Here is a 27,766-nt window from a genome sequence, read left to right on the forward strand (position 1 = left end):
CTATCTATCTATCTATCTATCTATCTATCTATCTATCTATCTATCTATCGCCTTCTCTTCCTCTATAGCTTTCCACTCCAATTACTACACAACGTATAAACTTCCTCTCCATAGAGTCTGTCAAGTCCTAGAGCGGCTCCACTCCATACGTACCGGAAGATCAACCTGGGCGAGGTTTCCCTCTTTCCTCCGATCTTACCCGTCAGCCATCGCGAGGGAAGTAGGAAAAGGGAGAAAGGGTCGCGGCCAACCGGAAGTCAAGGCTCCCGCCGTAGACCGGAAGTTCTCGAATCCCTTCTGTTTCTTGCCTCTGACGGGCTGCTCTCCCTCCCCTCGCCACTCTGTTACTGTCGCTACGGCAACGAGCGGAAGTGGCGTTGCCGTTGGCGCGGAAGTGACGAGGAAGGGGGGGAAAGCGCTGCTTCTCGGCGGAGAGGAGGTGGCCTGAGCGCGGTCGTCCGAGCCATGTCAGCGGGGAGCTCGGGGCAACGAGAGACGGGGGCCTCGGGAGGGTGAGGAGGCCGGGCTTGGGGCGGGGGAGGCCGGGGAGGGAGGGGGCGTTGGGAGGGGTGTACTGAGGGGGGGGGAACGACTGATAAGGGAGCAGCTAGTGGGCCTCAGCCTTTCCTGGGGGCGGGGGGGGGGGAGAGAAAGAGTCCAGTAGCACCCCTAAGACTAACAAAGTTTGTGGTAGGGTAGGACCTTTCGTGAGTCACAGCTCACTTCTTCAGATCTGAAGCTGTGACGCACGAATGCTCATATTCTACCACAGATTTTGTTAGTCTTATGGGTGCTACTGGACTCTTGCTCTTTTCTAACTAACTAACGCACGGTTACCCATCTTGATCTGTCTCCTAGAGCGCAAGCAGTATGGGCTTCCTCTTCTATCTACCAGAGGCTGGTGGGAATGCACTCTGCGCTTGCTCAGAGGGCACCCTCCCTTCACGTCTCATACTTTGGAAGGGAAGAGGTTGTAGCTGCTGTAGTCTTGATGGGCAGGGGCCATGGCTGGGCGATATCTGCTTGGCATGCAGGAGGAGGCTCCAGCTTTAGTCCCTGACGTCTCCAGTTAAAAAGGCCTAGGTGGTGGGTGATGGGAAGCACCTCTTTCCAGAGACCCTGGAGAGCCTCTGCAGGTCAGGTAGGTAGCCGTGTTGGTCTGCAGTAGAACAGCCGGATTTGAGTTCAGTGGCATCTTAGAGACCCACAAGATTTTCAGGGTGTAAGCTTTCAAGAGTCAGAGCTCCCTTCTTCAGTCTCCTTAGCTTACACCCTAAAAATCTTAAGTGGGTAGCTGAGTTGGGCTGCAGTCCAGTGGCACCTTAGAGACCAACAGGATTTTCAGAGTATAAGCTTTTCAGAAGTCCAAAATCCCTTCTTATCTGCAGAAGGGAGCTTTGACTCTCAAAAGCTTACACCCTGAAAATCTTGTTGGCCTCTGAGGTGCCACGGGACTCAAATCCTGCTGCCAGTCAGAACTGAAAGTACAGACTTTGAGGAACTAATGGTCTGACTCTAGCAAAAGGAGCTTCTTATGTATCTTTTTTATCCTGTACTTTTTCAAAGAAGCTCGTTGCGCGATCTTTTAATAGGCCCTCCTCCCTGTCAATCTCCTTTTTGGCTTGGTTGAGGATATTCCCCTCCCTTTTTTGTTTGCTTTGTACATGGGTCTCCCCTAATGAACCAGGCTGCTTCCTGCTCATGTGTAATTGCACATTGGGTATCTTTGTGCATCACAGTTAATAAATTTGTTAATTTTTTAACCTGCCTTGCCTTTAGGGAGCTTGGGGTGATGCCTCTTTCCTTGTCTTTTGGTTTCCACATCCTCTCTGTGAGGGGGGTTAGGCTGGGAGCAAGTCATTGACTGGCTCCCTCAGGGAGTGGACAGAGGTCCAGTGGGGGATTGAAGCTGGTTCTCTCCTGTCATAGTACTGCACTCCATCTACTATGTTACACTGGTGCCAATCCTGTGTTTTACTTGGAAGTAAGCACCGCTGAATTGGAAAAGCAAAAAAAGGAGTCTTATGGCACCTAACAGACTGACAGATTTTTGTGGCCGAAGCTGTTGTGGAGTGCAGGCCAGATAGAAGAGTGTCATGGGGCTTGCTTTAGAATGAATGTACGTAAGGATGTCAGGCCATGATAGGTGAATCAGGAAGCCCTTGCGATGGCCATGATTTCACTGGCTGTCAGTATTTTGCAGATAGAGATAATAATAATAACAACATCCGATTTATATACAGCCCTTCAGGACAACTTTCTGCCACTCAGAATGGTTCACAAAGTGTATTATTATTATTCTCCTCACGACAATCGCCCTGTGAGGTGGGTGGGACTGAGAGAGCTCTGGGAAGCTGTGACTTGCCCAAGGTCGCCCATCTGGCTTCATGTGGAAGAGTGGGGAATCAAACCCAGTTCTGCAGATTAGAGTCCTGCCGCTTTTAACCACAACAACAAAGTAGCCCTCATTTTGATCTGGTTTGCAAGATGTTTGTGACCACTGCAACAACAAAAAATGCATGCAATGTGCTTAACACATTGCATAGTGCTACAGTAATGCTAAACGTTATTTCTTCTCTAGTGAACTGAGCCTGGGTTCAGTGTAATGCCTGCCAAAAAGCATGGTGAGGTTCCTACCGTGTTGCCTTAGGCCAGCATTACTTTAGGCCCTGCCTTTAGCATGGTGATGACAGTTTCTCAGTCGGTACCCTGTCTCCTACTGCAAACTCACTACAGTCCAAGCCCGAGCATGTTTCAGAAACATAAGACCTTGCTAGTTTACACTAGCCTTCCTTTGTGGCTCTAGGTTAGGCTGGGAAAAGGGTGGAAAAGTGTAACTGAATTACATGAAACTTTGTGGCCTGTTGTGGAATGGTGAGTAGACCATAAATCTAAATCCATAAATACTGACCTCTCCTCTGATTATTGGACAGTGGCATATATCCTGCCACTCCACTGTCCTAAGAAGCTGTCTTTCATCTTAAATGATCACCCAGCAAAAGGAAACTTAAGTTGGAGGAAGGTGCCATAGGCTGGAGGAATATCACTTTAGAGAATGTCAAGTGTTTTGGATGGTTATGAATATTGGAAGCTGTCTTATTTAGAGTCAGACCATTAGTCCGTCTAACTCAGTATAGTCTCCTCTGAATGGCAGTTGTTCGCCAGGGTTTCAGGCAGAAAAATGGGTCTTTCCCAAGACCCTATTACCTAAGATCCTTAAACAGGAGCTGGCAGGGCTTGAACCTGGCACACAAAGCACGGGCTCTGCCATTGAGCCACGTCTGCACAGCTAAAACATGCTGTGTGAAAGCTGAATAATAGTATTATTGGACCAGAAGAAACCAGGAGCGGCTCTAGAGACAATCTAAAGATTTCTGCTTTTTTTGTTTCCAGACGTCGCAGCAAATGGGATCAGCCCGGGCCATCTCCGGCTCTCTTCCTTCTTCCTGCTACGACCCCTGTGGCTGGCCGCCCCATCCAAGGCAGTGGAGACGGAGTGACTGGGATGTCGGGGTCAGAGGGCTCAGCAGCTCCTTTGGGAGCCCTAGATGCAGCTGCTGCGGTGGCAGCCAAAATCAATGCCATGTTAATGGCCAAGGGGAAGCTGAAACCAACAACCAGTTCCACAGACAAGGTCAGTGGCTGGTGGGGTGAAGGTGTGAGAGCAAAGTCTGTTGCTGAAGAACAAAAAAGGAACTCCGGCATCTCATCAGAGCAGGCGTGAGAAGCCGCAGATTGAGGATTTAGACTAATTCATACACAGCTTATCTCCCAGCACTGAACGACTCTCTCCCAAATGTATTACCTGAAAAGGGTTGAGTGGGTAATGTAATCCTTCACATGCAAATCAGTGGGTTGGATCTCATTCTGCTTGTGGGTGACTTCTGTTGATCTCCCCCACCCCCCCAGCCCTTTGGTAGGGCCGGCATGTTACACCTTGTACATTTCCTAAAGGTCCACTAACCCCCTAGTTGTGGGTGCCATGGGGAGGTTCAGTTCCATGAGTTGTGCTTAGTTCATGAGGTAGAGCCTTTACTCCATTGTTGCTAGTTAATAGATGCTCAACATGCATGCCCAAAACAGCCGGCAGAGTTAGAAAGGCCCAAAAAATCAGTCTCGTTTCTGATCCTAAAGCTCATTTCTGCCCCCCCCATAGGACAAGGAATTTCATTTTTTCTTTGTTGGCAGTGCGCTTTTGAAATTTGGATTAGTAGCCAAAATTCCATATTGCCAGACTATGTTATCAAATAGGGAGAAACTTACTACTCGTTCCTCTATTCCTCTCGTTCTGTTAGGACACTAGACATTATAGTTTAATACATGTTAAGTATACATTCTAGAGAGTATAATTTTGTCTTTTAAAAATTGTCCCCCCCCCCCAATATCTTCAGGAACATTATCTTCTGGAAATGTTGCTCCCTCCATCAATGAGGCTTTGCTCTGTACTCCCTTCTTTAGAGACGTATGGGCATCATTAACTAGTATAGTGGTCTTTGTTGGAGTTAGAGAATGTTTTCCCCTAGAAATCATAACTGGTCTTTCCTAATTTTCTTTCGTGGCCAGGCAAAGATGTGGAGATTTCTTTCCTTCGATTCTGTTTAAGAATTCTAAACGGTTTTTGAAAATGGGGGGTTTTCTTTTGGTAAGTGCTATGACTCACCTAGTGAACAGCTCGGGGTCTTGTAAATTATTCCAATACGGTGCTGGGGGTTCTGTGTACCTGTAATCGTAGCGATCATCCATGCTTTTTGCGTCTCACAGCTCCAGGCTCCAGGGAAAGGCCCAGCTGCAAGCAAAAGCAAAGATGACCTCGTTGTAGCAGAAGTGGAAATCAATGACGTGCCCCTTACATGCCGAAACCTCCTGACCAGAGGACAAACTCAGGACGAGGTCTGTTGTGCTGGTGGTTCTAATCTTTTGGGTCTCGGTATTAGTTTTCCTTGAACTCTTCTTGCTGTAAGTCTCATTGAATCCATAACGTTTACTCCTCGGGTACATATCTGTAGGATTACAGCTGGGACAAAACTGCAATCCTGATCTCATTCCCTGGGGAGCAGATCTCATGGAATTCGGTGGGACTGGTTTCTGGTGCATTATGGACAGGCTGTAACTTGAGAAGTTTTCCATAGGGAGGCTCCCGAAAACAATAGCCCGTTTATCTTTTAAACACTAAGCATGAAAATCATGCAAAGGTTTCTGCTCTGTTTCAGATTTCTGCAGTCCAAAATCATTGCATTGTTCATTGGATGTCCAAGGAACAATTGTTTATTGATTGTATCGACCCACGCTGCGTAATCCGCCTTGAGTCTCAGCGAGAAAAGTGGACTATGAATAATGTACATAAAGGAAATGCATTTAAATATTCCTATTCTGCTTTTCAGTAAAAAGAGGCTACAGAGGAGCTTGCAGTAAAAAAAAAAAATTGGGGGGGGGGGGTTCGAACAAATGTAATGCTGTTTTGATAACAAAACTGTTACAACTCAAAATCAACAGCCACCAGTTGCCCAAACCAAGGGGGGATCCGAAGAAAGAATACCTAGCAATTCAGAATTCGTTTTGCCCCAAATTCCCTCGGAAAGAGCACTGCCTTATTAAGTTACAAAGTATGCATCTGTGATATTTGAGGGGCTGCATGCTTGCAGGATCTGAATTTCTGAACATATTTCAGGTAAATAGGTGTGTTGGTCTGCAGTAGAACAGCAGGATTTGGGGCCAGTGGTATCTTAGAGTCCAAAAAGATTTTCAGGATATGAGCTTTCGAGAGTCAGAGCTCCCTTCTTCAGATATAAAACTCCCTTCTTCAGATTCCTGTATCTGACGAAGTGGGCGTCTGGCTCATGAAAGCTTGTGCCATAATAAATGCTGTAAGGCACTCCCTGTTACTTGAATGGGGCTCGTGCTTAATGACATCTTTTCAGGGCAGTGGAGTGCTGGTCTTGAGCAACCTGTGTGCTGTGTCCTGCTTGGCTTGCCCTCTTTCTAGTCCCCAACTTGTATTGTGATAATGCACAGGGGCAGAAGAAATTAGCAATGGGTGCCACATTCAGGTTTCTGAGAACTTCCATTGTAACTGAAAACAGCAAGTGAGCAAATACCAAGTGGCTAGTCCATTGTATTCTTGAAGTTATGTCTGAAAGTGCATAGTTAATGCTTGCAAAATCTCAAAAGCCAAGCATTGTTGAATCAGATTTCCTGTGGTCAGGATAAAGCGGATGTTTCTGGCGTACTCCTTGCCCATCCCTGATGACATGAAGAATAAACTATAAAAGTTTAAATATGCAAAATTAGAGACGTCTTGCAAATGTGGTTTTTAAGTTGCTTAACCAATGCAGGTTGTGGAAGTCAGCTTTGCTCGGTGAAGGATCTTTGATTTTATTTTAACAAATTTACACAGCCTTGGTTTTCTGTCCTTCTAAACAAGCACTTTTTCCCACAATTTGCTTGAGATTCACTGCCACTGTGTGTGTCCCTACCGTGTGTCCATAGATGGCTTTCAAAGGGGTTTAAACAAATGTGTGGAAGAAGAGACTGTAATCTTCTCCTGCAAAGACCTACCTGGACACCTGAATCTTCAGAATCCTTTCTCTGTATGAGTTCACCTTCTGTGGTCTGGTGGGGGGTCATAAGAGAGACAACCTTTTCAGTGGTGGTGGAGCGGGCTGCTACTTGAGGGACCGTCTCTCCCCGCATATTCCCCGGAGGACCCTCCGATCAGGAGAAAAACAATTGTTATCGGTCCCTGGCCCCAAGGAGGCCCGCCTTGCCTCAACTAGAGCCATGGCTTTCTCAGTCCTGGGTCCTACCTGGTGGAACGCTCTGTCTACTGAGACCAGGGCCCGGCAGGATTCACTATCTTTCCGCCGGGCTCCTGGCTGAGGTTGGGCCTCTGCTGGCCGGAGGATGCAGCATGTACCCCCCCCTCCCTGTGAAAGCTGCCCACCACTGTTAGTTCTTCAGCTGTTGTTACTGTGCTGCTGTATCTAGTTGTACTGCTGTATTGCTCTTCAATAGTTGTATTGTTGCCGCCAGGCAAAGAGTGCTGCTATTTTTATATGATGTTTTAATGTTTTAATATGGAACATTTTAAAATGATTTTAAGGTTGTTATCCGCCCTGAGCCCGCTTGTGGGGAGGGCGGAATACAAACATGAAACAAACATGAAATAAATAAATGAAATTAAATAGGGGAAGTCTGCCTGGCCTACATTTTAGCCATTTCTGGTGCCTGTTTAAAACAATTCTCGTTAAGAGGGCATTTGGCATTTCACTGCGGATCCCCCCCGCCCCGACTTCTCTTTATCCTAGCAAAGTGATACCGTATGTGGTTTGTGATTGATTTTTATTGTACTGATGGTTTTGTGTTGTCAGTACTGTTTTCGTTTCCTGCTGCACTCTCTATAGCCGTATGGAATTGCTATCAGTGGCCTTTAAATAGGGTAGTGGAACTTGCATGTTCAGAGACTTCTGTGGAGGAAGGCTGTGGCCTTCATGATGATTCCAAATAGGTAGCTGTCTTTGTTGTAGCAAACTCAAACAAATGTCCAGTGGCACCTTAAAGGCTATCTCTGTGAGCTTTTGTGAGTCACAGGTCACTTCTTTAGATATTTAAAAGGGAGGCCATATTGGGAATTCTTCTTATGGGGACAATTACAATGTAGGGGGTGGGACTGAGGCAGAGGTTTGATGTGAATTCCATCATGAATCTTTAGAGTGTAAATGCGCTTATTAGGGGAAAGGGAGGAGCAGAGATAGAAAGGCTGGGTGCGAGTCCTGCCATAAATCGACAGAATTAGCAGTTGGCCTGCTAGCCACTGGGAGAGGCAGAACGCTGGCCTCGAAGGGCTTTGAGTCCAGTCCAGCAGAGCTTGCTCGCATTGATGTCATTGGAGCTGTTTTTTCCTGCCTGCAGATCAGTAGGCTGAGCGGTGCAGCGGTCTCCACTCGTGGGAGGTACATGACTGCAGAAGAGAAAGCAAAAGTCGGACCCGGGTATGTGCCTCTGTGGCTTTCAGTTCCTTGGCTTGGCTGCTGTAAAGCAGATGGCAAAATCCATCGTTTTCTTTAGTGCACAACAGGGCTTTCCAAGGGGCAGCATTTTTATGAATATTTTTAGGGGTGTAGCATACCTGCCTCTCGTCCGTATCCAAATGTCAGGAGCTGCCTTATAGGAAATCACACCATTGGTGCCTCTAACTGTTTGGGCAGCAGAGCCTTCAGGATTTGGGGCAGAATTTGCCCCAGGTGTTCCGGTTGGGTGGGTAAAGGTGAGGCTTGGAGCTCTGCCCACTTGCCTCCGTAGGCAGCCCTATTCAAATTAGGCAGGATCTCTGTCCCCTCCCCCATTTTTTCCTGCACGTTCTGCAGCAGCGCTATGATCTCAGAACTCATGTTCAGTGTTGCGCAGTGGTTAGAGTATCGGACTGGGATCTGGGGGACCCGGTTTCAGATCCACATTCTGCCACGGAAGCTCGCTGGGTGACCTTGAGTAAATCATGTACTCTCCTCCTAGCCTCCCTTATAGGGTTGTTGTGAGGATAAAATGGAGTAGAGGAGAATGATGTAAGCTGCTTTGGGTCCCCACAGGGGAGAAAAGCATGGTGAAAGATGAAGTAAATAAATAAATATCACCCCTGTTTGGTTCCTGGCACACCTGGTGTTTTTACCTTCTCTCTGTTGACTTAGCCCCGATTCACTCAAGTGATAAACGAGGCTGTAAACTGCTGAGCTGATGGAATGGGCATTAGGCTCTTTGGGTGGTAGATTACAGTTCAAAGTGTTCAGCTAGGTTAAAAACCCTGTGCCAGTGTAAATCTAGCCCAGCAAGCCAAGGGTGAGTAGGACTGAACCTGTCTTCCTGCTAAGCTACTTTTCTGTTTGCACAGGGTTCCCCCCCCCCCCCCGTTGTTTACCGTAACGTGTTTAACCTACTCTCTGCTTCAGATTTCTGCAACTCCTAGTCCTATTACGTGGCTTATTTAGTAGCCGTCTCGTCCTGTTGATTGCATTGATTTACTCTGTTTGATCCACCTTGAGTCTAGGTAAGAAAGGCGGGCTGTAAATAATATAAATAATAATGAGCATTCTTTTTTAATAACATAATAATAGATTTATATACAGCCCTTCAGGACAATTTAATGCCACACTCAGAACGTTTTACAAAATGTGCTATTATTATCCTCACGACAATCACCAAGTGAGGTGGGTGAGGCTGAGAGAGCTCTGAGAGGGCCACACTTGACCCAAGGTCACCCAGCTGGTTTCAAGCCAAGGAGAATCAAACCCGGCTTTCCAGATTAGAGTCCTGCTGCTCTTAACCACTGCACCAAACTGGCTGTGCAGATTCAGAATGTAAATCCTGTCCCTCCTGTCTGAAATCTCTTCTGCCACCTTGTTCTCCTGCATGTATAAGCCATTTGTTAGGTAAGGTAGGAAGTGAGCCGGGCTTCTGATTCTGGGACTTTTCAAAAAACGATACGATGCATCACTAAGAGATTGTGCAAGCTTAGGGTGGGGTCAGGGAAAGGGATTTTCCTCGAGCTGACACAGCCTGGTTTCAGTGGAAAATTTGTGTGTCTTCCAGAGACCGTCCGCTGTACTTGCACGTCCAGGGTCAGACGCGAGAGCTGGTGGACAGTAAGTAAATTGCCCATTTCAACACCTTGTCCGGGCAAACCTTCTGATTCACTCGGTGTATATCAAGGTCCCTACTACTGAAGCCACCAACAGTGGCAGGGTGGGACAGAGGGAGCGGAGGATTAAGCTGCTCTCTCCACCACCATCTCTATCAATCTGACAGTCCCGGCTTCTGAAATTCCAACAGACGCTGCAGTATTTGAAGTATATTTGGAGAGCAACAAAAATAGAACCCTACATGTGTTAAAATGATTTGTAAGCTGCTTTTGTGAGTCACTCAGGGCCACCGCTACAAGACCATCGAGCCTCATGACAGACTTATATACTGCCCTAGTTTGCTTTCAGTGCATGTCACAGGGTGTGCATCTCTTTCGATTGCATCCTTGACGTTTGGGTCATCTTATATTTTATTGTATGTATTTGGCATGCATAACGCCAAGCAGTCTAGAAGTGGTAAACAACTAGTATAATAGAGCACAAATGTGAATATAATAATACTAAGTGTCTGCTATGAATACACCTCTGTCCAAGCGTGATAGAAGGGGTGGCTGGCTGTTGCTTGAGGTCCCTCTGGTGGCTCCATCAGTGGCAGCTGCTTTGAGTCCTGGTTGACCAGGATAAAAGTGGGATTTAAATGTTTGGAAGGAATAAAATAGCTGGGGAGGGGGAGGGAGTGTCTCAGTTGGAGCTGAACCCTGGCTAGACAGAGGGGTGTTTCCCTCCCTCCCTTCAGCTGCACAGCCTGTAGCTGTCAGCATTATCTTCGGTGAGTAACGATTGTAGAATTTGCAGCATAATTTGCTGATGAAGCAGTGTGCCTCCTAATATTTCTTAATCACCGTTTGAAAAGTAAGCCTTTTGCCTGCAGGAGCTGTAAACCGAATTAAAGAGATCATCACGAACGGCGTCGTAAAAGCAGCGACTGGATCCAGTCCCACTTTCAATGGCGCCACCGTCACCGTCTACCATCAACCTGCTCCCATTGCTCAGTTGCCCCCGGCCGTTGGACAGAAACCTGCGTTCCAGTCTGGAGGAGTATGTGTTGCATGAATGACTGCTGCATTGTCCCCTGGGGTGGGAGGAATAGACAGTCCAGGCTTTCTGTGCCGCGCTTACAGTCCTCATCCAGTCTTTTTTTTAAAAGTTTTTTATTGGATTAGAAATATTTTAATGTCCATTACAATCAATTTCCTTTAAAAAAATTCCAATTCTAACCCCCTCCCTTCCCCCCCTTTTGTTGACTTCCAACAGTTTTCCAACCCCTTATCTATTTTCCCCTACTCATTTCAAACTTATTTTACCTATTAAAGATATTCTTTCACTCTCTTCTAAGCTTACCTATTATATCACAATGCTGTCTCATTTCCCTTTCCATTTAACTTAACAACTAAATAATACATTTCTGGCATATATTCTTCCAATAATCATTTTGGTAACCTGTACTCTATCTTACTCATTCTGATCTCCTCTATATTGAACAAACAATTTATTCCTCATTATACATAACTTTAAGTACATTATAAACATTGCATACCTTCAATATAGGTCAATCAATTTAACCCATACTCCATATATTACTCTTTGTTTTATACTTTAAGCATAAGTCAATCAATTTGACCCATATTCTGTATATTACTATATATTTTCCCCTACTTTCTTGTATTCATTCATTTTGATTATACAGTTTCTCCATTATACCATTATCTACCAGCAATGAGATTAATCAGTTTCTATCCCTAATAGTCAAATAAAATAATTGCTTAGATATTTTTCAACTCTCCCCCCCCCCCCGGTATAGTCACTTCTCTCTTCTTTTGTTATATTTCAGTAGTTTTCAAACTGCCACAGTTCTCCTCCCACCTCCCATTTTTTCACCAAGTATTGTTTCAGCTTCTCCCAGTCCGTGTTAAACTGTCCTGGATCAAGGTCTCTCAATCTTCTTGTCATTTTGTCCATCTCCGCCATGTACAGCAGTTTATAAATCCAGTCCTCGATGGTTGGCACTTCTTGTACTTTCCACTTCTGCGCGTACAAAAGTCTAGCCGCTGCCGTCATGTAAAATAGCAGTGTCCTGTATTGTGCTGGAATATCCTCCATTCCCAAGTTCAGTAGCAGGAGTTCTGGGTTCTTATTAACTTGAAATTGTAAAATCTCACTTATTACTCTTATTATTTCCCCCCAGTACTGCCTAGCTACCTCACAAGTCCACCACATGTGATACAAAGATCCCTCATGTTTTTTACATTTCCAGCACTTGTTAGACATATTTAGTCCTCATCCAGTCTTGATGTGCCTATGTTTCCGTAGAACTTGCCAGTTATTGTGCTCACTTTTTGTGTGTTGTATATCTGTATGATTCCTGTACCTAGAGGATTAAGAAGGCAGAGCCTGTTAAGCCAGGGCTCTGTCGATACCATCCTCTTAGAGTAAAGGGACGGAGAGAGGGGCCCAGCTTGCAAGAGAGCAGGGGCCTTACTGTACCATCCGACAGCCAAACGTGTCTTCTCTCTAGGGCGGGGGTCCCCAACTTTTTTGATCCTGTGGACACCTTTGGCATTCTGACACAGGGTAGTGGGCACAGCCGCAGAAGGGCCACTGTGGGAGGCCGAACTGACCACACAATGGCCACTGAGGTAGATGGAGACAGACACGCATGCAGAGGAAGCCCAAGTGCAGAGGAGAAGAGAGATCGTTTTAAAAAATACATTGAGAGAGAGGAGTGTGAGAGGGAATAAAACCAATACAGTGGGTGAAGCTACCATTAGAACAACGTTATTTTGGGTGGCTCGGAGTTTACCCAGCTTCAGTTTGTCCGTCAGCTGTGCCCGTTCCTGTCTCACTCAAATCTGGCCACAGGGATCAGTGCCTCCGTTACATTTGGATTAGACTATTGCAGTATACTCTACTTGGGGCCACCCTTGAAGAGTGTTCGGAAGCTGCAGCTAGTGCAGAATGCTGCGCCTAGACTGCTGGTTGTAATGTTCAATCAATCTTTATCACCTTTGTGTTTTTATTCTTGTAACTGCATTGTTTTGCTCAAGACTTTGGTCAGAGGAGTGTAATAATAAAGGATGGTTGTGGCCAGCTGTCGGGAGCACGTGACCCCGATATTCCAGCAATTACCTCTGGCTACAATCTGCTCCCAAACACAATTCAGGGTGTTGATTTTGGTCTGCAAATCTCTGCACAGCTTGGGAATGGGGTATCTGAAGGATCGCCTTTTCCCATATGTTCCTGCCTTGGCATTAAGGTCACGGGAAGAGGCCCTCCTGAGTGACCCATCAGCTGAGGAAGCTCAGCTGCTGAGTACATGAGACACTGCCTTTTTAGTGGCAGCCCCTAGATTATAGAACAGCATCCCCAGGGAGATGTCCCTGTCCCCACTCCATCTTCAGGGGGCAGCTGAGGATGCTTTTATTTAGGACGGTTTTTAAATAACTTTGTTTTCATGTTGATTGGCAGCCCTGAGATTTTAAAATTTGTTTTATTTATTTTGCGGTATCGTTTTATTTATATTGTAAGCCGCCTAGTAAATATTTTAAATAGATAAGTAAATAACATTTAATCTTGCATAGTCAAATCAGATTTCCAGTAGCCAGTTGGCAGCCCTGTAAGGTAGGAGCCTGACCTGGCTCCACCCACTTTCTAAAAACGATGGGCCCCAGAAAAGGGGCTTGGGGTGCCCCTGGGTGCCATGTTATGAACCCCTGTCCTAGGGGAAATGAGAGGGCTGGCAACTGGAGCTAAGTAAGAGCCCTGTCTACTGACTGCATGGGGCTCCGTTTCCTCACTTACTTTAATGCAGTTTAAAACTCTCATGCGTTCCCGTGATTGTAGCCGTTTTGTCCCCTTGCGTCTTAGCCTTTGTGCCTTAAGTATAGATGAGCAGTTGCATTCTTTTTCATATATGTGTAAAAAATTTCCGAAATCAATTAAACCAAGGAACCTGGTGATTCTGTGAATGGTACCATGAACAGCATCTTCCTGGGGCTGTTTTTAGGCAAGAATGTCCTTTCGGGGGAGGGGGGGCAGAAGCTATGTTTATCTTGACCTCACGGAGGTTACAGCAGACCCCCTAGTTTTGGAGGGTAGGGCATCTCACATCCCACTCCGGTCTTGGTCTTTGAAACGCTAACGGTTTTCCCCTCTGCTCCCAGATGCATTATGTCCAGGACAAGTTGTTTGTGGGCTTGGAACACGCGGTGCCGACCTTCAACGTCAAGGAGAAGGTCGAAGGCCCGGGCTGTTCCTACTTGCAGCACATTCAGATTGAGACGGGCGCCAAGGTCTTCCTGCGCGGAAAAGGATCCGGGTGCATCGAACCTGCCTCGGGCCGAGAAGCCTTTGAGCCCATGTACATTTACATCAGGTAAGGGGGAAGAGACGGGGCGGGAGTCGCTGTTGAGCTTCCATCGTGTTTTTATGCTGTCCTTCCTCCAAGATCCTTAGGGTGGAATCCTTGGTTCTTCCCTCCCCGTCTAGCAGTCCGCTGAGGTTGAGGAGCAAGATCCGGGTCCGGTAGCACCTTAAAGGCCAACTAGACTTCCAAGAGTCAAAGGTCCCTTAAGGTGCTACTGGACCCGGATCTTGCTCTTCGTCTGCAGATCGACATGGCTCCCCGTCTGCTAGTGTACTTTCTGAGGTTCGTTAGTGATTAGCCCATGGTTGTCTGACGAGCTTCATAGCGGTTCTTTAGTCCAGCAGGAGACATTACAACTCACTGGCTCACAACACTCTCGGCAATTGAGGTGGAGTATCTTTATGCTCTCCTAAGACAAGAGTTATTTACTTTCCTTTATACTACACTTTTCCCCGCAGTGAGGAACCAAAGCAACGTGTATCATTATCCTCTCCTCAATGTTTATCCCTCGCAACAATGTGGTGACGTATTTTGGGCTGAGAGAGTGGGACTGGCCCAGGGTCACTTAGCAAGTTTCCATGGCAGAGTGGGGTTTTGAACCTCCCAGATCCTGTTCCAGCACTCTAACCACTAGGCAGTACTGGCTGTCACTTATTCCCTGTGTTTACTCCACTTCTGCCCCCGCACTGAAGACGATTTACTGTGCAAAATAACAACTTCCAATTTGACATAACAGGGAAAAAAAACGGATGAGGAGGAAGAAGAAGAAAATGCCAGTTGAGTACTAAATCTAACAGGTTTAAGTTACAGGTGCATAGATATGTTTGAACATTAGGAGAAACTGTCTAACAGGAAGAGAGGTTTAACCATGGAATGGATGATGTAGAAGGACGGTGGTCTGTCCCATACTGGAAGCCCTCAAGCCGAGCTGGACAGCTGCCTGTCAGGAATGCTCTAGCTTCAGATTTCCTGAACTGAGGCAGAGGTTGGACTAGGTGGCACCTGCAACTTCTTCCAACGTGAGGGCCAAGACTTTAACTGGGCAGAAGCCCGTCCTGAGAGTTGAGAAAGGTTTTTCTGGGTTTGGTAGATTGCTTTGAAGCTTTACCTGCATCTCAGAGATGAACAACTGTGTATTGCTTGAGTGTTGCTTCTCACATGGGAAAGACTCTGAATATAGGCCAGCCGAGTACTTGAGGAGCCATAGGTCATGCTTTGGATGTGTATGATCTCCCCACATTCACACCCTGGGATCTCCAGGAGCAGGTACTGAGAAAGACCCCTCTCGGTTCTAGATCCTGGAGATCTGCTGGTCAGAGGTGATAGCCCTGAGCCAAATAGACCAATGGTTTACGTTCTCTGTGAAAGTTTCACACTGGAACCTCACATATTTCTTTACTTTTTTTTCCTCTTCAGCCACCCCAAACCAGAAGGTCTTGCAGCTGCCAAAAAACTGTGTGAAAATCTACTGCAAACGGTAAGCAGTCTCTCTGTTCTCATTTCTGTACTGCCTTGCTCAAATGTGGAATCTTTAATCTCTCCTTTTCATAGAATCATAGAATTATAGGGTTGGAAGGTACCTCTAGGTTCATCTAGTCCAACCCCCTGCATAATGCTGGAAATTCACAACTACCTCCCCTCCCCACACCCCCAGTGACCCCTGCTCCATGCCTAGAAGGTGGCAAAACACCTCCAGGATCTCTAGCCAAACTGGCCTGGGGAAAATTGCTACCTGACCCCAAGGTGGCGATCAGCATTACCCTGGGCGTGTACGAAAGGGCCACGAGAACTAAGCACTGATGTAACCCTTCCTGCCCTCCTTCTCATGATCTGCCCAGGTTCACAGAATCAGCATTGCTGTCAGATGGCCATGTAGCCTCTGCTTAAAAACCTCCAAAGGAGGAGAGCCCACCACCTCCCGAGGAAGCCTGTTCCACTGAGGAGCTGCTCTCACTGTCGGAAAGTTTTGACCAGACTTGACCCTGTGGGAGGAATTCTCCCAACAAAGTTATCTGTTGTGTTGGTCCTGTATGCATCTATGTAACTTGAGGGCTTTTGTTGATAACAAGGAAGTAAATTATTCTGCAGCCCAGACAGGGTGGAGGGACAGGCATATGCTTAGATTGTAAAGTAGGCCTTTATAAAGAAGCAAGTGTTTGTAAGGGAGGGGGCACAAACAACCTTCTGCCTGCCTGCTACGAACAGGCTAGGCAATCCAGTGCAGATTTCCGTGGTGCAGCTGTGTTCGTTGTTGCAGCCAAATAAAACCAGAGCAGCAGCACCCAGCACTTTGAAGGCTAACAGCATTTATTCCATCGTGAGCTTTCATAAGTCAGAGCTCACTTCTTCAGGTGCTTATTGGAAGGATGTCATTTCAGAGACTTATATAAGAAAATCAGGGATACACGAAAAAAAATCCTTTTGTGATTTTCCTTATATCTTTGAATTGATGTCCTTCTAATAAGCATCTGAAGAAGTGTGCTGTGATTTACGAAAGCTCATTCTACAATAAATGTTAGCTTTTAAGGTGCTGCTGGCCTCCTGTTTTATTTTGGTCACATGTTAGCCAAGGCGCCCCCTCCCCCCCCCCCACACACCTAAAGGAAGTGGATAAAGAATTCAGCAGATACATGTGCAACTTGTGTATCTAACCAGGGCCTAGCAATCTTGCATTTAGAATAGGCAATCTGCTAAATTAAAATGATTTGCGATTTTATTGTAATGTATTCTTTGGCTTATGACCTCAGGTCGAAGGAGCTGATTGTTAATAAAGGAAAAGAATTGTGCCTTATGTATGTTATCTGCTTGGTCTTTTCCAAGGTTCATGCTGAATATTCACGATTTGTGAACCAAATAACCACGGCAGTGCCCTTAACAGGTTTGTATCATCAATATGTGGTATTTGTTTATTAGCTGCTTAATGTATCAGCTGAGCAGGAGAGGTGTAGGGGCATCGTGACATGCACAGCTAGCTGGTCCAAAGCCTGGTTCTGGGATCAAGAGCTGCTGTTTGAGAGCCAGTGTGGTGTAGTGGATAGAGTGTCAGACTGGGACCAACCAGGTTCACGTCCCTGTTCTGCCATGGAAGCTAATCAAGTAACCTTGGGCCCATCGCAGCCTAAACCTACCTTGAAGGGTGGTCGTTGTGAGGATCAGGTGGAGGAAGGGAGAACATTGTGATCAGCTGCATTGGGTCCCCATCAAGGAGAACAGTGGGACATGCATAAAAAATAGCATAAATAATAAAAGGGTTAATCTGAGAGCCTCATGAAAAAAGGTGAATTTTGAGGAGTGGGTGATCTGAGTGGGTGGCCAGGAGATGGCGCTATGCAAACTCCGAGGCATAAAAGGAAGAAGCATAAAACCCTATACATCTGTTGATTGTTACATACGGGAGGCCTTAACCGTGCATCTGATCTCTTCCTTGTTGACCTCACCAGGATTTGCACAGCCCGCAGCGATTACCACCGTCCCCCCACAGCCACCGTATTACCCACCAAATGGCTTCCAGGCAGGCTATCCTGTGGTTCCACCGCCTCAGCAACCAGTTCAGCCCCCCTATGGGGTGCCAGGCATAGTGCCTCCTGCAGTTCCCTTGGCGCCAGGCGTGCTGGCGTTGCCCACTGGAGTTCCACCCGTGCCCACCCAGTATCCAATCACGCAAGTGCAGCCTCCAGCTAGCACAGGCCAGGTAAGGCGGAAGGAGCAGAGCAGGGGAGATAACTTGTTCTACTGATGTTAAAGGCACTATTCCAGAGACATCTCTTTGGGGGTTGGATCCATCATCCAAATGCTCTGTGTGTGGAAGGGGGCGGGGTTAAGAGCGGCAGGACTCTAATCTGGAGAACCGGGTTTGATTCCCCACACCTCTGTTTGAAGCCAGCTGGGTGGCCTTGGGTCGGTCACAGCTCCCTCGGAGCTCTCTTAGCCCCACCCCCTTCACAGGGTGATTGTCTTGAAGATAATAACAACACACTTTGTAAACCACTCTGAGTGGACGTTAAGTTGTCCTGAAAGGCTGTATGTAAATCGAATGTTGTTATTATTATTGCTAGCTTGTTGTATTTATGGATTTTGAAACGCACAGTGAATGCTGTGTATAATTGCAAAACGTGGTAAATTCTGTTATAGAAATAGTCAAGGGGCCATGCTCAGGAGTCCCTTGAGATGTTGTGGGGGGATAGGAGAAACTTTTTTTTTTTAAAGGATTTGTACATCTTTGGGGAGAGAATTTAGCGGAGCCTCCTCCCGTCTCGTTTTTTGTGGGATAGCTCACCTGCTGAAAAGCTGCATTTAAAAAACCTTTATTAAGAAGCAGTTCCAGAGGGGCATGGGAACAAAATGGCATGTAACAGGGAACAGGAGAGCGATGTTCTGCCCTGTGAACTTGTGTGTGTTCTGCGAGTGGAGCTGACCTGTCAAGTTTTGGGTACTCAAAAGAGAGTGAACAGACATGGGTAAGGAGGGGCATGCAGCTGGTGAATGTAGAATGTGTCGCCTTTAGTCAGTATTGACTTCGTTAAGGCCTACAGGACTCGTCATGTTGCTGCTGTAGCATTGGGGTTCTGTGGCTGGGCTAGAAATCAGTAGTCTGCTAGTTCGAATCCCACTACTGCCATGTGCTCAGCAGGTGTCCTTTAGTAAGCCACTTCTCTCAGCCCCAGTTCCCCAAATGCATTGTGGTGATAATAACAACACCAACTTGGTTCACTGCTCTGTGTGTGGCACTCATCTGTCCAGAAGGATGGCATGTAATCACGCTGTTGTTATTCTTATGCCAAAGGCCGCCTGCTAGGCACCCAGATAGCTCCCAAGTGTTGTGCTAGTCGGTCTATTAAAGCAGGAGGGAACTTGCTTGTTCCCTCTGCCTGTCTCTGGTGGGCTGTGTTTGGCTTGGCAGGTCACACAGGTCTAATGCAACTTGTTCAAAGGAGGGTATGTGAAAAAAATGCAGCTGCTTTGTGCTGACGCAGACCCTTGGCCCACCTAGCTTGCCCTTGCCTGGCCGTGGTCCCTCAGGAACAGGGGCAGGAAAAGGCAAAACTCAGTTAGACAAGGGATCACCCACATGCATTGCTGGCAGAAGATTCCCTGTCCAGTTCCTGGCACCTCGTATTTAAAGGGTCTCATCAATAGTCAGCACTGGGGAATGCCTTTTCCTGCCGCAATCTCGCCTCCAGTTCTGCCCTTGAATCCAGAGTCCGCTCTGCATGTACGTACGCTTGCTCCCAAATCTGTTTTCAGATCTTCCAGAGTAACTGTGGCTTTCTTCACGGTGTGCTTTCTAGGCTCCTCTGAGCACCCCTTTCCTTCCGGCCGCCCCCGTGAAAACAACCTTGCCAGCTGGTGCGCAGCCACAACCTCAGCCGCAACCTCAGCAGGGCCAAAAGAGGCGCTTCACTGAAGAGCTGCCGGACGAGCGTGAATCTGGGCTGCTGGGATACCAGGTACAGTGGCCTCAGCAGTTTTGCTACGTCTGTGCCGCTGTTCCCTCTCTTCGTAGGCGTAGCACAAATTCCGTGCCTGCTTCTGTGGCGGGAAAGCTTTAAAAGGAGCTTTTGCCTGCGTCTTACTGGATTAATCCTAATTTAGCCTTCCTCCACTGTTGTGCTAGCCGTCTCCCTTGTCTTTTCATCACCTGCAGCCCCTCAGTAGACCAGCGGGCTAACTGGGCTCTGACTCCCGAGAGAGGACGCTTGGGGGCACGTCATGTCAAACGCCCAGTTCATTTCATCATTCCGCAGGTCAACCAGGGAATCGGCCGGCGCACCAACCAAATCAACATTTCCGCTCTTGCTAGCTACTAGATACTTTTAGATCAGGCCAGATTAAAGATTTTTGTAGCATTTTAAAGTTTTTCAATTTAGCTTTATAGGTCAGGAGTAAAGCCAGTAGTATTCGTGCAGGGTCTCGCTGCAGACTGGCTCAACCTGAAATAAGCAGTTGATTTATGGGCCTGCTCTCAAGGACACTAATATGGATTAGAATCTCTCCCCCCTGCGGCTTCAGCAGTCTTACTGAAATGGGGCTGTATCTAACTCACAAGCAACCAGTCCTTATTTTAAATGACCCATTGTATCATATCTGACAGCCCCCCAAAAATCCACACAACAATTTTCTTTCTAGGGTGGTTGCGAAGAGTGCAAAGGGGGATAATGGAGCGAGGGGGTATTGAACTCCTTGGAGGAAGGGTAGAATAATCCTTGAGGATTATTAAAGTAGAAACAGCAAGCCCCTGTTTGCTGGTTTGAGAGAACTATGAAAAGAATGTTTTTGGTACCTTGAGACACACTCCACCCTCCGTCATTGGTGTTCTGACAGCCGGTTGTAACCCATAATTGGGTTATGCCCCAACCTGTGGTGGGCTGCACCATCTTTCTTTTTGTTGTAATTCTTGTTGCTGAAGGTTTTTTTATAAATAGAGGAGAACGATGGAGGGGGGAGACAAGGAGGAAAAGGCCAAAAAAATATAAATAAATGATTATGCCCCCCCCCAACAGCTTGGTGTTAAAGGTGAGTCCTTTGTCTCCAAGGTCCGGGCTGCTGCTCTGTCCTCAGTGGGTGCCATCCTTGTCCCTTTTATTGTAAGCACAGGCTCACTCTTCATTCGGATCGTTGTTCCAGTTTGCAGCTTCAGAACTATTGAGTTTTGAGGCTTGGCTGCGTAAACCCTGGGGCAGGCAGTGGGTGGGAATCTTCACGTTTTGCGATTTTTTTAAAAAATTGTAATTTACTATTTTGTTCCGTCACAAGGGGCAAGCAAACTGACCTGAAGTTAAATAGTTTGGCGTATGTGAGAGACTGTGCCGCGTACTGGTTAAAGCATTGGACTAGGATTAGGGAGAGATGGGTTCAAATCCTCACTGCTGCGAATCTCACAGGTTGACCTTATGGTGGGCAATCATTCTCCCTCCCTCTCTCTCTCTCTCTCTCTCTCTCTCTCTCTCTTTTAAATCTCAGCCTAACCTACCTCGCAAGTTTGTTGTGAGGGTGCCATGAAGAGGAATAAAATGTATAGATTGGCCTGAGCTCCATGCGTCAACATGTGACATAGATAATACATGTCCCATTTAACACAGCAGACTGAGGAGGAAAAAGGGACTGGTACTAATACGCCAAACACACCTGGTTGCCTGGAGGCTCATTTTAGCCACCACTGGCGCTCCGGCAGGCAGCAGTTGGCAAGTCTGAGCTCAGCAGGGTTTTTTTGTTATTGCTTGGACCCTTCGTGGACTTTATAAAACACTGTGTGTTTTTCTAATTTTAGAGTTTCAAGTATCTCACATTTCAGTTAAAAGAACAGATTTTGAGAGCTAGTGATGCCTGACAGTGAGCAGGAAGGGTCTTGGTTGCGAACTCAAGAATTTGGTGCACGGCCTTTGCGAGTCGCTACATTTTCAGTCTCCCCAGTTTTTCAGTAGGGAGATAACAGACCTGCTTGCTTAGGCTGTTATAAGGATCACTGAAAGAGTATCTCAAGCTATAGTAAGACACTCACTCTGTACCATGCATCTGACGAAGAGAACTTGATTCTCGAAAGCTTATGCTACAATAAAATTGGTTAGTCTTAAAGGTGCTACTGGACTCTTTTTGATTTTGCTACTACAGACTAACACGGCTAACTCCTCTGGATCTACTTTCAGGGCAGATCTGGTTGTGGCATGCAGTGGGATCTTCGTTTCCCATGCAATCACAACGGGCTGTGTTTTTCGAAGACTTGACAACTGGAGCACAGCGTTAGATTTTGCAGGTCTGTTCTGCCAATTGTGGTGTTTTCTTCTGATGCAAGGAGAGTTTCTCCTCTTGTAGTGCAAAAGCTCTCGAGCCTCTTGTGCAGGGGAAAAACACCATATTAGAAGATCAGATCCATGGACTACAAACCACCGTTTGCAACACGCAGTATATGCTTTTGCGGGGAGGGAAAAGAGAGAGAGAGGGAAGAGAGAGAGAATGAACCTCCTGAAAATTTTTCAATAAGGAGCTAATAGCTTGTGTCATAGTTTTAGATCTGCTAATGCTGCTGTGTTTTTCTGCTCATAGCATGGACCCATTCATATGACTAATTTAGGTACAGGCTTCTCCAGTCAGACGGAGATGGACGGAGCAGGGCCGAAGCCAGCGGGTTCCTCAGGAAAGGAGAGAGAGAGGGACAGGTAGGTTGTGGAGATGGCTTCGTTTGTGGCTCTGAATAGCCTCCGGCAGCATTAATTCAATCAAATGCACTGGAGAATAAAATTGGCCTTGGAAAGGTAGCACGTTCGGTGCCGTTTGAATCTCTCAGGGGATGGAGTCCTTTAAGCGGACATTCCCGCGGGAATAAAATTTTGCCCCAGCCTGCGAAGCCAGGAGAGCGGGACTTCCGAGTAGCACAGCGGTTGAGTGGTTCGGCTGCAAATCAGCACTCCACTGGTTCAAATCCCACTGCTGCCCTGAACTCAGTAGGCGGCCTCGGGTAAGCCACTCCTCTCAGTCCCAGCTCCCCAGTTTATTGTGGGGATAATAATGACAAAAACTTGTTCACCGCTCTGGGGGAGGCACTAATCTGTCTAGAAGAGCGGTATATAAGCACACTGGTGATGGTGATGGTGATTATGATAATGGGTAGGTTGATGAGGGAGCAGGCAGTCTTTCAGCCGTGATGGTGAAACCTATACATGACACCTGTTTGGTATTAATATTGGATTGGTGTCTTCCTCTAGTACAGGGAGTCTCTTCCACTGGAGGGAAGGCTCCACGGTTAGCACAGTGGAATCCTATGGTTGGATCTTCTGACATTAACAGCATGGCTGTAAGCCATTAGCAGAACCAGTCCACAGGGGCCTGTATGCTCCCACATGCTGGTTATTGAGTACAGCACATGTCAAAATAGAAAAAAAAGACAACGGCCGTATGCAGGCTTGAAACATTTTGGGTCCAGAACATTATCTCTTCTTGCATTTGTTTGTAATCCAGAAGAGACCTTTTAAAAGGAGTTTAGTTTTGACATTCCTGTGTTATAGACCGAATTCCCTTTTGCCAGTCTGGTGCAGGTAGTGCTTCTATGCTGTTGTCTCCCCCGGCCCCCAAGTCCCAGTAAGAAGCCCGATAATATTTTATCAGATGTAAGCAGGTTTCCTGCTCTCAGTGAACATTTTCCTCCTGGATAAACAAAAATCACTGATGTTAATAGTGGTGTTGTTCTCTGTTGGTAAGGCAATCCTTCGTGGCCTGCCTGTCAGGGCTGTTGGAAATATGGTTATGAATGTCTGCCGTGCATGTTGGAATGCTTGAAGTACCGCTTTATTAAAGAGCTGCATCCTTGTCTCTGAACAGGCAGCTGATGCCTCCACCGGCTTTGCCAGTGCCTGGAATGAAGGCGGATCCTGAAGACAGAAACGGGTCCTTAGTGGGCAGCAATGGTGAGCGTGTGCAGCAGGGAGGAGGTGTGGCTTGCGCTCGTATTCCAGCAGCGCTGGCTCTGCTGATGGCAGCTTAGGCGGCTCCCTTTGGACTGCCCCCTCCAGGGCACTTCCTTGTCTGTCTGAAACCAAAAGGGGTGTTCCTACTCCTTCCTACAGTCTTTTGCACAATTCATTTCAATTGCCCATCTTCCACGAGCCCTGTTTTCCATCTGGGGCTACAGAAAGTACAACAAAGGCTGCAATTTTGTCTCCCAACTTCCCGCCCTTACCTTTTGGCGACTGTATTTTTCAGGCTCGTTTTAAATAACCAGCTCAGAACAGAAGTTCCGGGGAGCTCTGTGTGAGTCTGTCTCAGGTTTCCTTAACGTGTAGCCCGTTGCCAGTTCTGTTTGGAGACAAAGCACTGCCTTCAAAGCCGCCTCCTAACACAGTCTCTGCTCTCTCCCCGCTCAGACTCCAACCCTTATTGCTCATGTTTCATGTCATCTGTTGCTTTATTTGGGAGTGGGCCAGTTATATGCATGCACAGAAAGCCATTGTTTGTTTTTAATCTCAAGCAATGCAATGAAGTAACACTTTAAAATACGGCCGCTGGTCTCACCTATCACGTACGTTTTTATTCTTGCCCTTGCAAAGTTCTCCCCTTCCCCGCTTTATTCTCAAAACGACCCTCGGTGATAGATCAGGCCGAGCGTATGATTTGCCGAAGGTCGCTTGGTGAGCTTTGTGGCAGGAGGGGGGATCTGACTCATGAGTCTCTCATATCCTAATCCCACATCCTCTAACCATTATGCATACCACCTTTTCCAGAAGAGAGTTAACAGCTGTTGTATTGCAGACCCAAAATTAAAATCTGAAAGGGTAAGGGGCACCATAAACCAGCTAACTGGTTTATGGTGTAAGGAAGCAATTTTCTCCAGGCCAGTTTGGCTAGGGATCCTGATGGTGTTTTGCCATCTTCTAGGCATGGAGCGGGGGGCGAGGGGTGTCACTGGGGGTATGGGAGGAAGTTGTTGTGAATTTCCTGCATTGTGCAGGGGGTTGGACTAGATGACCCTGGAGAGCCCTTCCAACCCTATGATTCTACAATTCTGACTCATGCGGCAATTCTCCCCATGAAGCTCAGGCAATAAAAACAGCTCTTCCTCTGTATGGAGATCTCAAAGGGGGGTAACTTGGTTAGTCTGACATAGCAAAATGAAAATCCAGCGATACCTTAAAGACTATCAACATTTGTTTCAGTTTGAGCTTTCATGAGTCACAGCCCACTACGTCAGATAGGTACGTGAAGGAAAATTGTCCTGGAAAACCTTATGGGGATGTTTGGAGTGAGTGAGAAGTCCAGGCTTAGCGTGCTTATACTTCCAAGAGTAATTCTCCTTTTTAGGGGAAAAGGGAGGATATAGAAAAACGAGGTGTTGTAGATGGACAACCATGTTGGTCTGCAGGAGAAGAGGAAGGTTCCGATCCAATAGCAGAGGAACAGGGAAGAGCTGCAGGATCCCAACTGTTTGGACTTTCCCTTTGACATGTTCTTTAGCAGTGAAATCTGGTGATCTAGTTGGTCTTTAAGGTGCTTCTGAATCCGGAGGGGGTTGAACAGATAAGATCGTTAAAGTGAAAGTTCCTCCCTTTGGAACCAGGCTGGATTTCTGTCCCGTTTCCCCACGCAGCCTTTTAGGCCCCTTCCTCTTTGTTCATTTGCCCAGCAGTTCCCGTTCTGTTCGCTGAGCAGCCCGTCAGTAAGCATTCCAAACACATCCCACCCAGTTCTGCAATTCAAGCAGGGAAACCTGCGTGATGCAAAGCAAAACTTAGGTATGGGTTGATGGCAGAGAGTTTGGCACTTCTCGCACTTTGGGAGACAGAATGTACCTTTTGTTAAATCTTTCTCTTTTTTAAAAAAAAACAAGTTCTGGGTTGGATCCTGCAGCTCCATTCTCGTAACAGTGGCGCCTTCCCTAGAGGAACGGGAAAGATCTGCAGCATCCAACTCTGAAATTTGGAGTTTTCCTTTGACGCGCGTTCGTTAGTGGTGAAATTCTAACCCTTTTGCCCGGTTTTTGCTAACTTTACTTTTTTTTTCTTTTTTGTGTCTTTTTTCTTTTTTTTTTCTCTCTTCTCTTTTCTCTTACATGGTTCTGATGGATCACATATGCCGTTGCTGATGCTGTCTCGTGCGAACTCCTACCTGGGGTGACCGTTGGCCCTGTGACCTCAAACTGGTGTCCAACTAACAATTTTTTAATGATGTTTCTTATTTTAATTAACATGTTTGGGGGAATTGTTTGTCTTCATTTTTATTTTTATTTTTTTTTACTTTTCTCTTTGTTTTCCACATCTGGGGTGGGATGTCCTTTTTTTTGTGCTCTTCCTTTCTCCTCCCTTTAGATCATCCAGCGAAGAAGATGAAAGCGGGCGAGAAGGGGTTCGGTCTGGTGGCTTATGCCGGCGACTCCTCGGATGAAGAGGAGGACCACGGAGGTCACAAAAATGCAAGTAGTTTTTCACAGACGTGGAGCTTGGGATACCAGTATCCTTCGTCGCAGCAGCGCGCCAAGCAACAGATGCCGTTTTGGATGGCGCCGTAGCTGCTCTCAGCAACATCTGCTCCCAGTCGTTTCCCTCAAGCAATAACGCATGTATATGATGATAAAAAAAAACTCAGCAAAAATGTACATCACCCTTACACTTTTGCACACGCTTCAGAGATGCAGTATACCTGTTGCCCCTCCCAGGTTGGGCGGCTCTGTTTAAAAAAAAATAAAAATCGGTATTTCTGCAGTGGACAGATCTGTCAAGCAACTTAAAATCACAGGCTTCTTGGAACACACTTGCTAATACCACTGGTAGCATTGATGCCAGCGACGAGTGTCCTCTTTTCTGCCTGCCCTGGCTTAACTCATACATCTCGTCCCAGTTTTGGAAGCGTCGGCAGCTCAGCTGAGCTAATTGTAACATACCTGTTTGCATTTTGCCCCTCACCCATCTTGACCTGCTGCTGTTCAGCTTTATGTTTTCGTTTGGTTTTTATAATTGGATTCCATGTGACGCTTGGACTTCAGACAAGAGTGGGAATCACCTTGCTTAAAATTGGTTTCCCTGGCTATTTTTTTTAAAAAAAAATTTAGTGCTGTTACTATGATTAGCTCCACTCGGAATTTTCTGTGCAAACTTCTGTTGATCTCCCCCCCACCCCCCGCAAGTACTTCCCCAAACCTGAGAACCAGGTGTGACTTCACTGCAGGAGTTAGGTGATGAGTCTCAAATCTTCTCAGCCTGTGTCATTCACGTCTCCAAGCCGCCGGCATGGACGTATCTTCTGTCGCAGCAGCATCGTTACAAACTCGTTCCGTTCCAAAATCCAGCCGAACGTTGCTTCGTGACTGTTGTGACTGAAAGGGATGCTTTACGCTTGGATCTCGGGAGACCTGGCGAAATGTCGTCGTGGCTGAAGAGGAGCCTCTGTTGGGATTGCTTTTATAGTGATTAAAAACTATGCTGGGTCCCCCCCGGGCCCCGTGAACTGATGCCATGAAAACTTTTCTGCGTGGCAGAATGGCGGAGGGGGCACCGTTGAAACGGAATTTTGCAATCTGTGTTCAAAAGGAAAAATAAATAAAAGCTCATTGTATTGGGACAGGTGTCAGTTCCCTCCCCCTCCCCTTAACCGGCCGGTTTTCTCTTGCCAAGTGGGTAAACCCTGTTCTCAAATTTTGTTCGTGCTGTACACAGTGTGGATCATTTCGTGACGAACGTACAAATATTTCATTTGCTGCTCTAGGCTCCTGCTCTCTGTTTTTAAGTCAGCCTTGCAAGCTCGCTGACAGGCTATTAAAGATCTTATTCAAACCTAAGTTTGAGAATGCCACCTGTTGGCAGTGGGGCGGGTGGGTAGACAGGCCAAGCTTTTAGAATGATACAAGGGGCTAGACGGGCCAAGCCTTGCTCATTGCTGGTGGCCAATGGCTTTGAGAAAAACATCAATAACTACTGCCCCCTTGGAGCTTTTTGTAATAACAGCAACAACAACTGGAATTTGCAGGTGACTTGCGGCCCTTGAAAGCCTTACGCATTGGGGCAGAACCTGCTCTCAGCACCACTGGGTAAAGTGGGCTCGAGTCTATGCAACGTTGTGCGGTAGTAAACCCTTTGGTCTTTTCGAGTTTGTATTTATTTATTTAGATTTATATCCCGCCCTCCCTGCAAGGAGGCTCAGGGTGCATCACAGCATCTAAACAGGAGTAAAAGCAACAATAAGACATAAATACATAACCTTAAATAAGTTACAAGATACAATATAAAATAAATATATATCGGGGCTGGCGCAAGCCTTTATTTTAACAGACTAACACGGCTACTGCTCTGGTAGC

The 27,766-nt window shown here is 46.7% G+C and overlaps 1 protein-coding gene and 1 non-coding gene across 4 annotated transcripts; both read left to right on the top strand.

Annotated features, from left to right (window-relative positions):
* The first annotated feature begins 415 nt into the window (after positions 1-415).
* Positions 416-27,033, top strand: KHDC4 (KH domain containing 4, pre-mRNA splicing factor). Of its 3 annotated transcripts, none has more exons than XR_008597991.1 (14): positions 416-512; positions 3,394-3,634; positions 4,762-4,890; positions 7,909-7,988; positions 9,580-9,632; positions 10,501-10,667; positions 13,790-14,001; positions 15,409-15,469; positions 16,813-16,870; positions 17,433-17,683; positions 19,281-19,439; positions 22,061-22,145; positions 23,305-23,390; positions 25,785-25,837. XR_008597991.1 is itself a non-coding variant. In XM_054994031.1 (14 exons), the coding sequence occupies exons 1-14, from the start codon at positions 466-468 to the stop codon at positions 25,982-25,984; spliced, it is 1,857 nt and encodes a 618-aa protein (XP_054850006.1). In that variant the 5' UTR covers positions 416-465; the 3' UTR covers positions 25,985-27,033. The 3 variants fall into 3 exon arrangements, 2 of the variants coding, with proteins under 2 accessions (XP_054850006.1, XP_054850013.1); XM_054994031.1 differs by having other exon boundaries at positions 22,033-22,145; positions 25,785-27,033; XM_054994038.1 differs by lacking the exon at positions 25,785-25,837 and having other exon boundaries at positions 23,305-23,409.
* On the top strand, positions 11,997-12,125 carry LOC129346025 (small Cajal body-specific RNA 4). The gene has a single exon (XR_008598683.1). It is a non-coding gene; the product is annotated as a small Cajal body-specific RNA 4 (non-coding RNA).
* Positions 27,034-27,766: the final 733 nt, after the last annotated feature.

The sequence above is a fragment of the Eublepharis macularius genome, chromosome 1 (assembly GCF_028583425.1).
Source record: "Eublepharis macularius isolate TG4126 chromosome 1, MPM_Emac_v1.0, whole genome shotgun sequence".
Lineage (NCBI taxonomy): Eukaryota > Metazoa > Chordata > Lepidosauria > Squamata > Eublepharidae > Eublepharis > Eublepharis macularius.

Excerpts from the sequence above, each read along its gene's own strand:
- KHDC4 (XM_054994031.1), top strand. The coding sequence starts at position 466 with ATGTCAGCGGGGAGCTCGGGGCAACGAGAGACGGGGGCCTCGGGAGG. Across the intron at positions 17,684-19,280 it reads CTCCAGCTAGCACAGGCCAG|GCTCCTCTGAGCACCCCTTT; the intron begins GTAAGGCGGAAG and ends TGTGCTTTCTAG. Across the intron at positions 23,391-25,784 it reads GTCCTTAGTGGGCAGCAATG|ATCATCCAGCGAAGAAGATG; the intron begins GTGAGCGTGTGC and ends TCCTCCCTTTAG.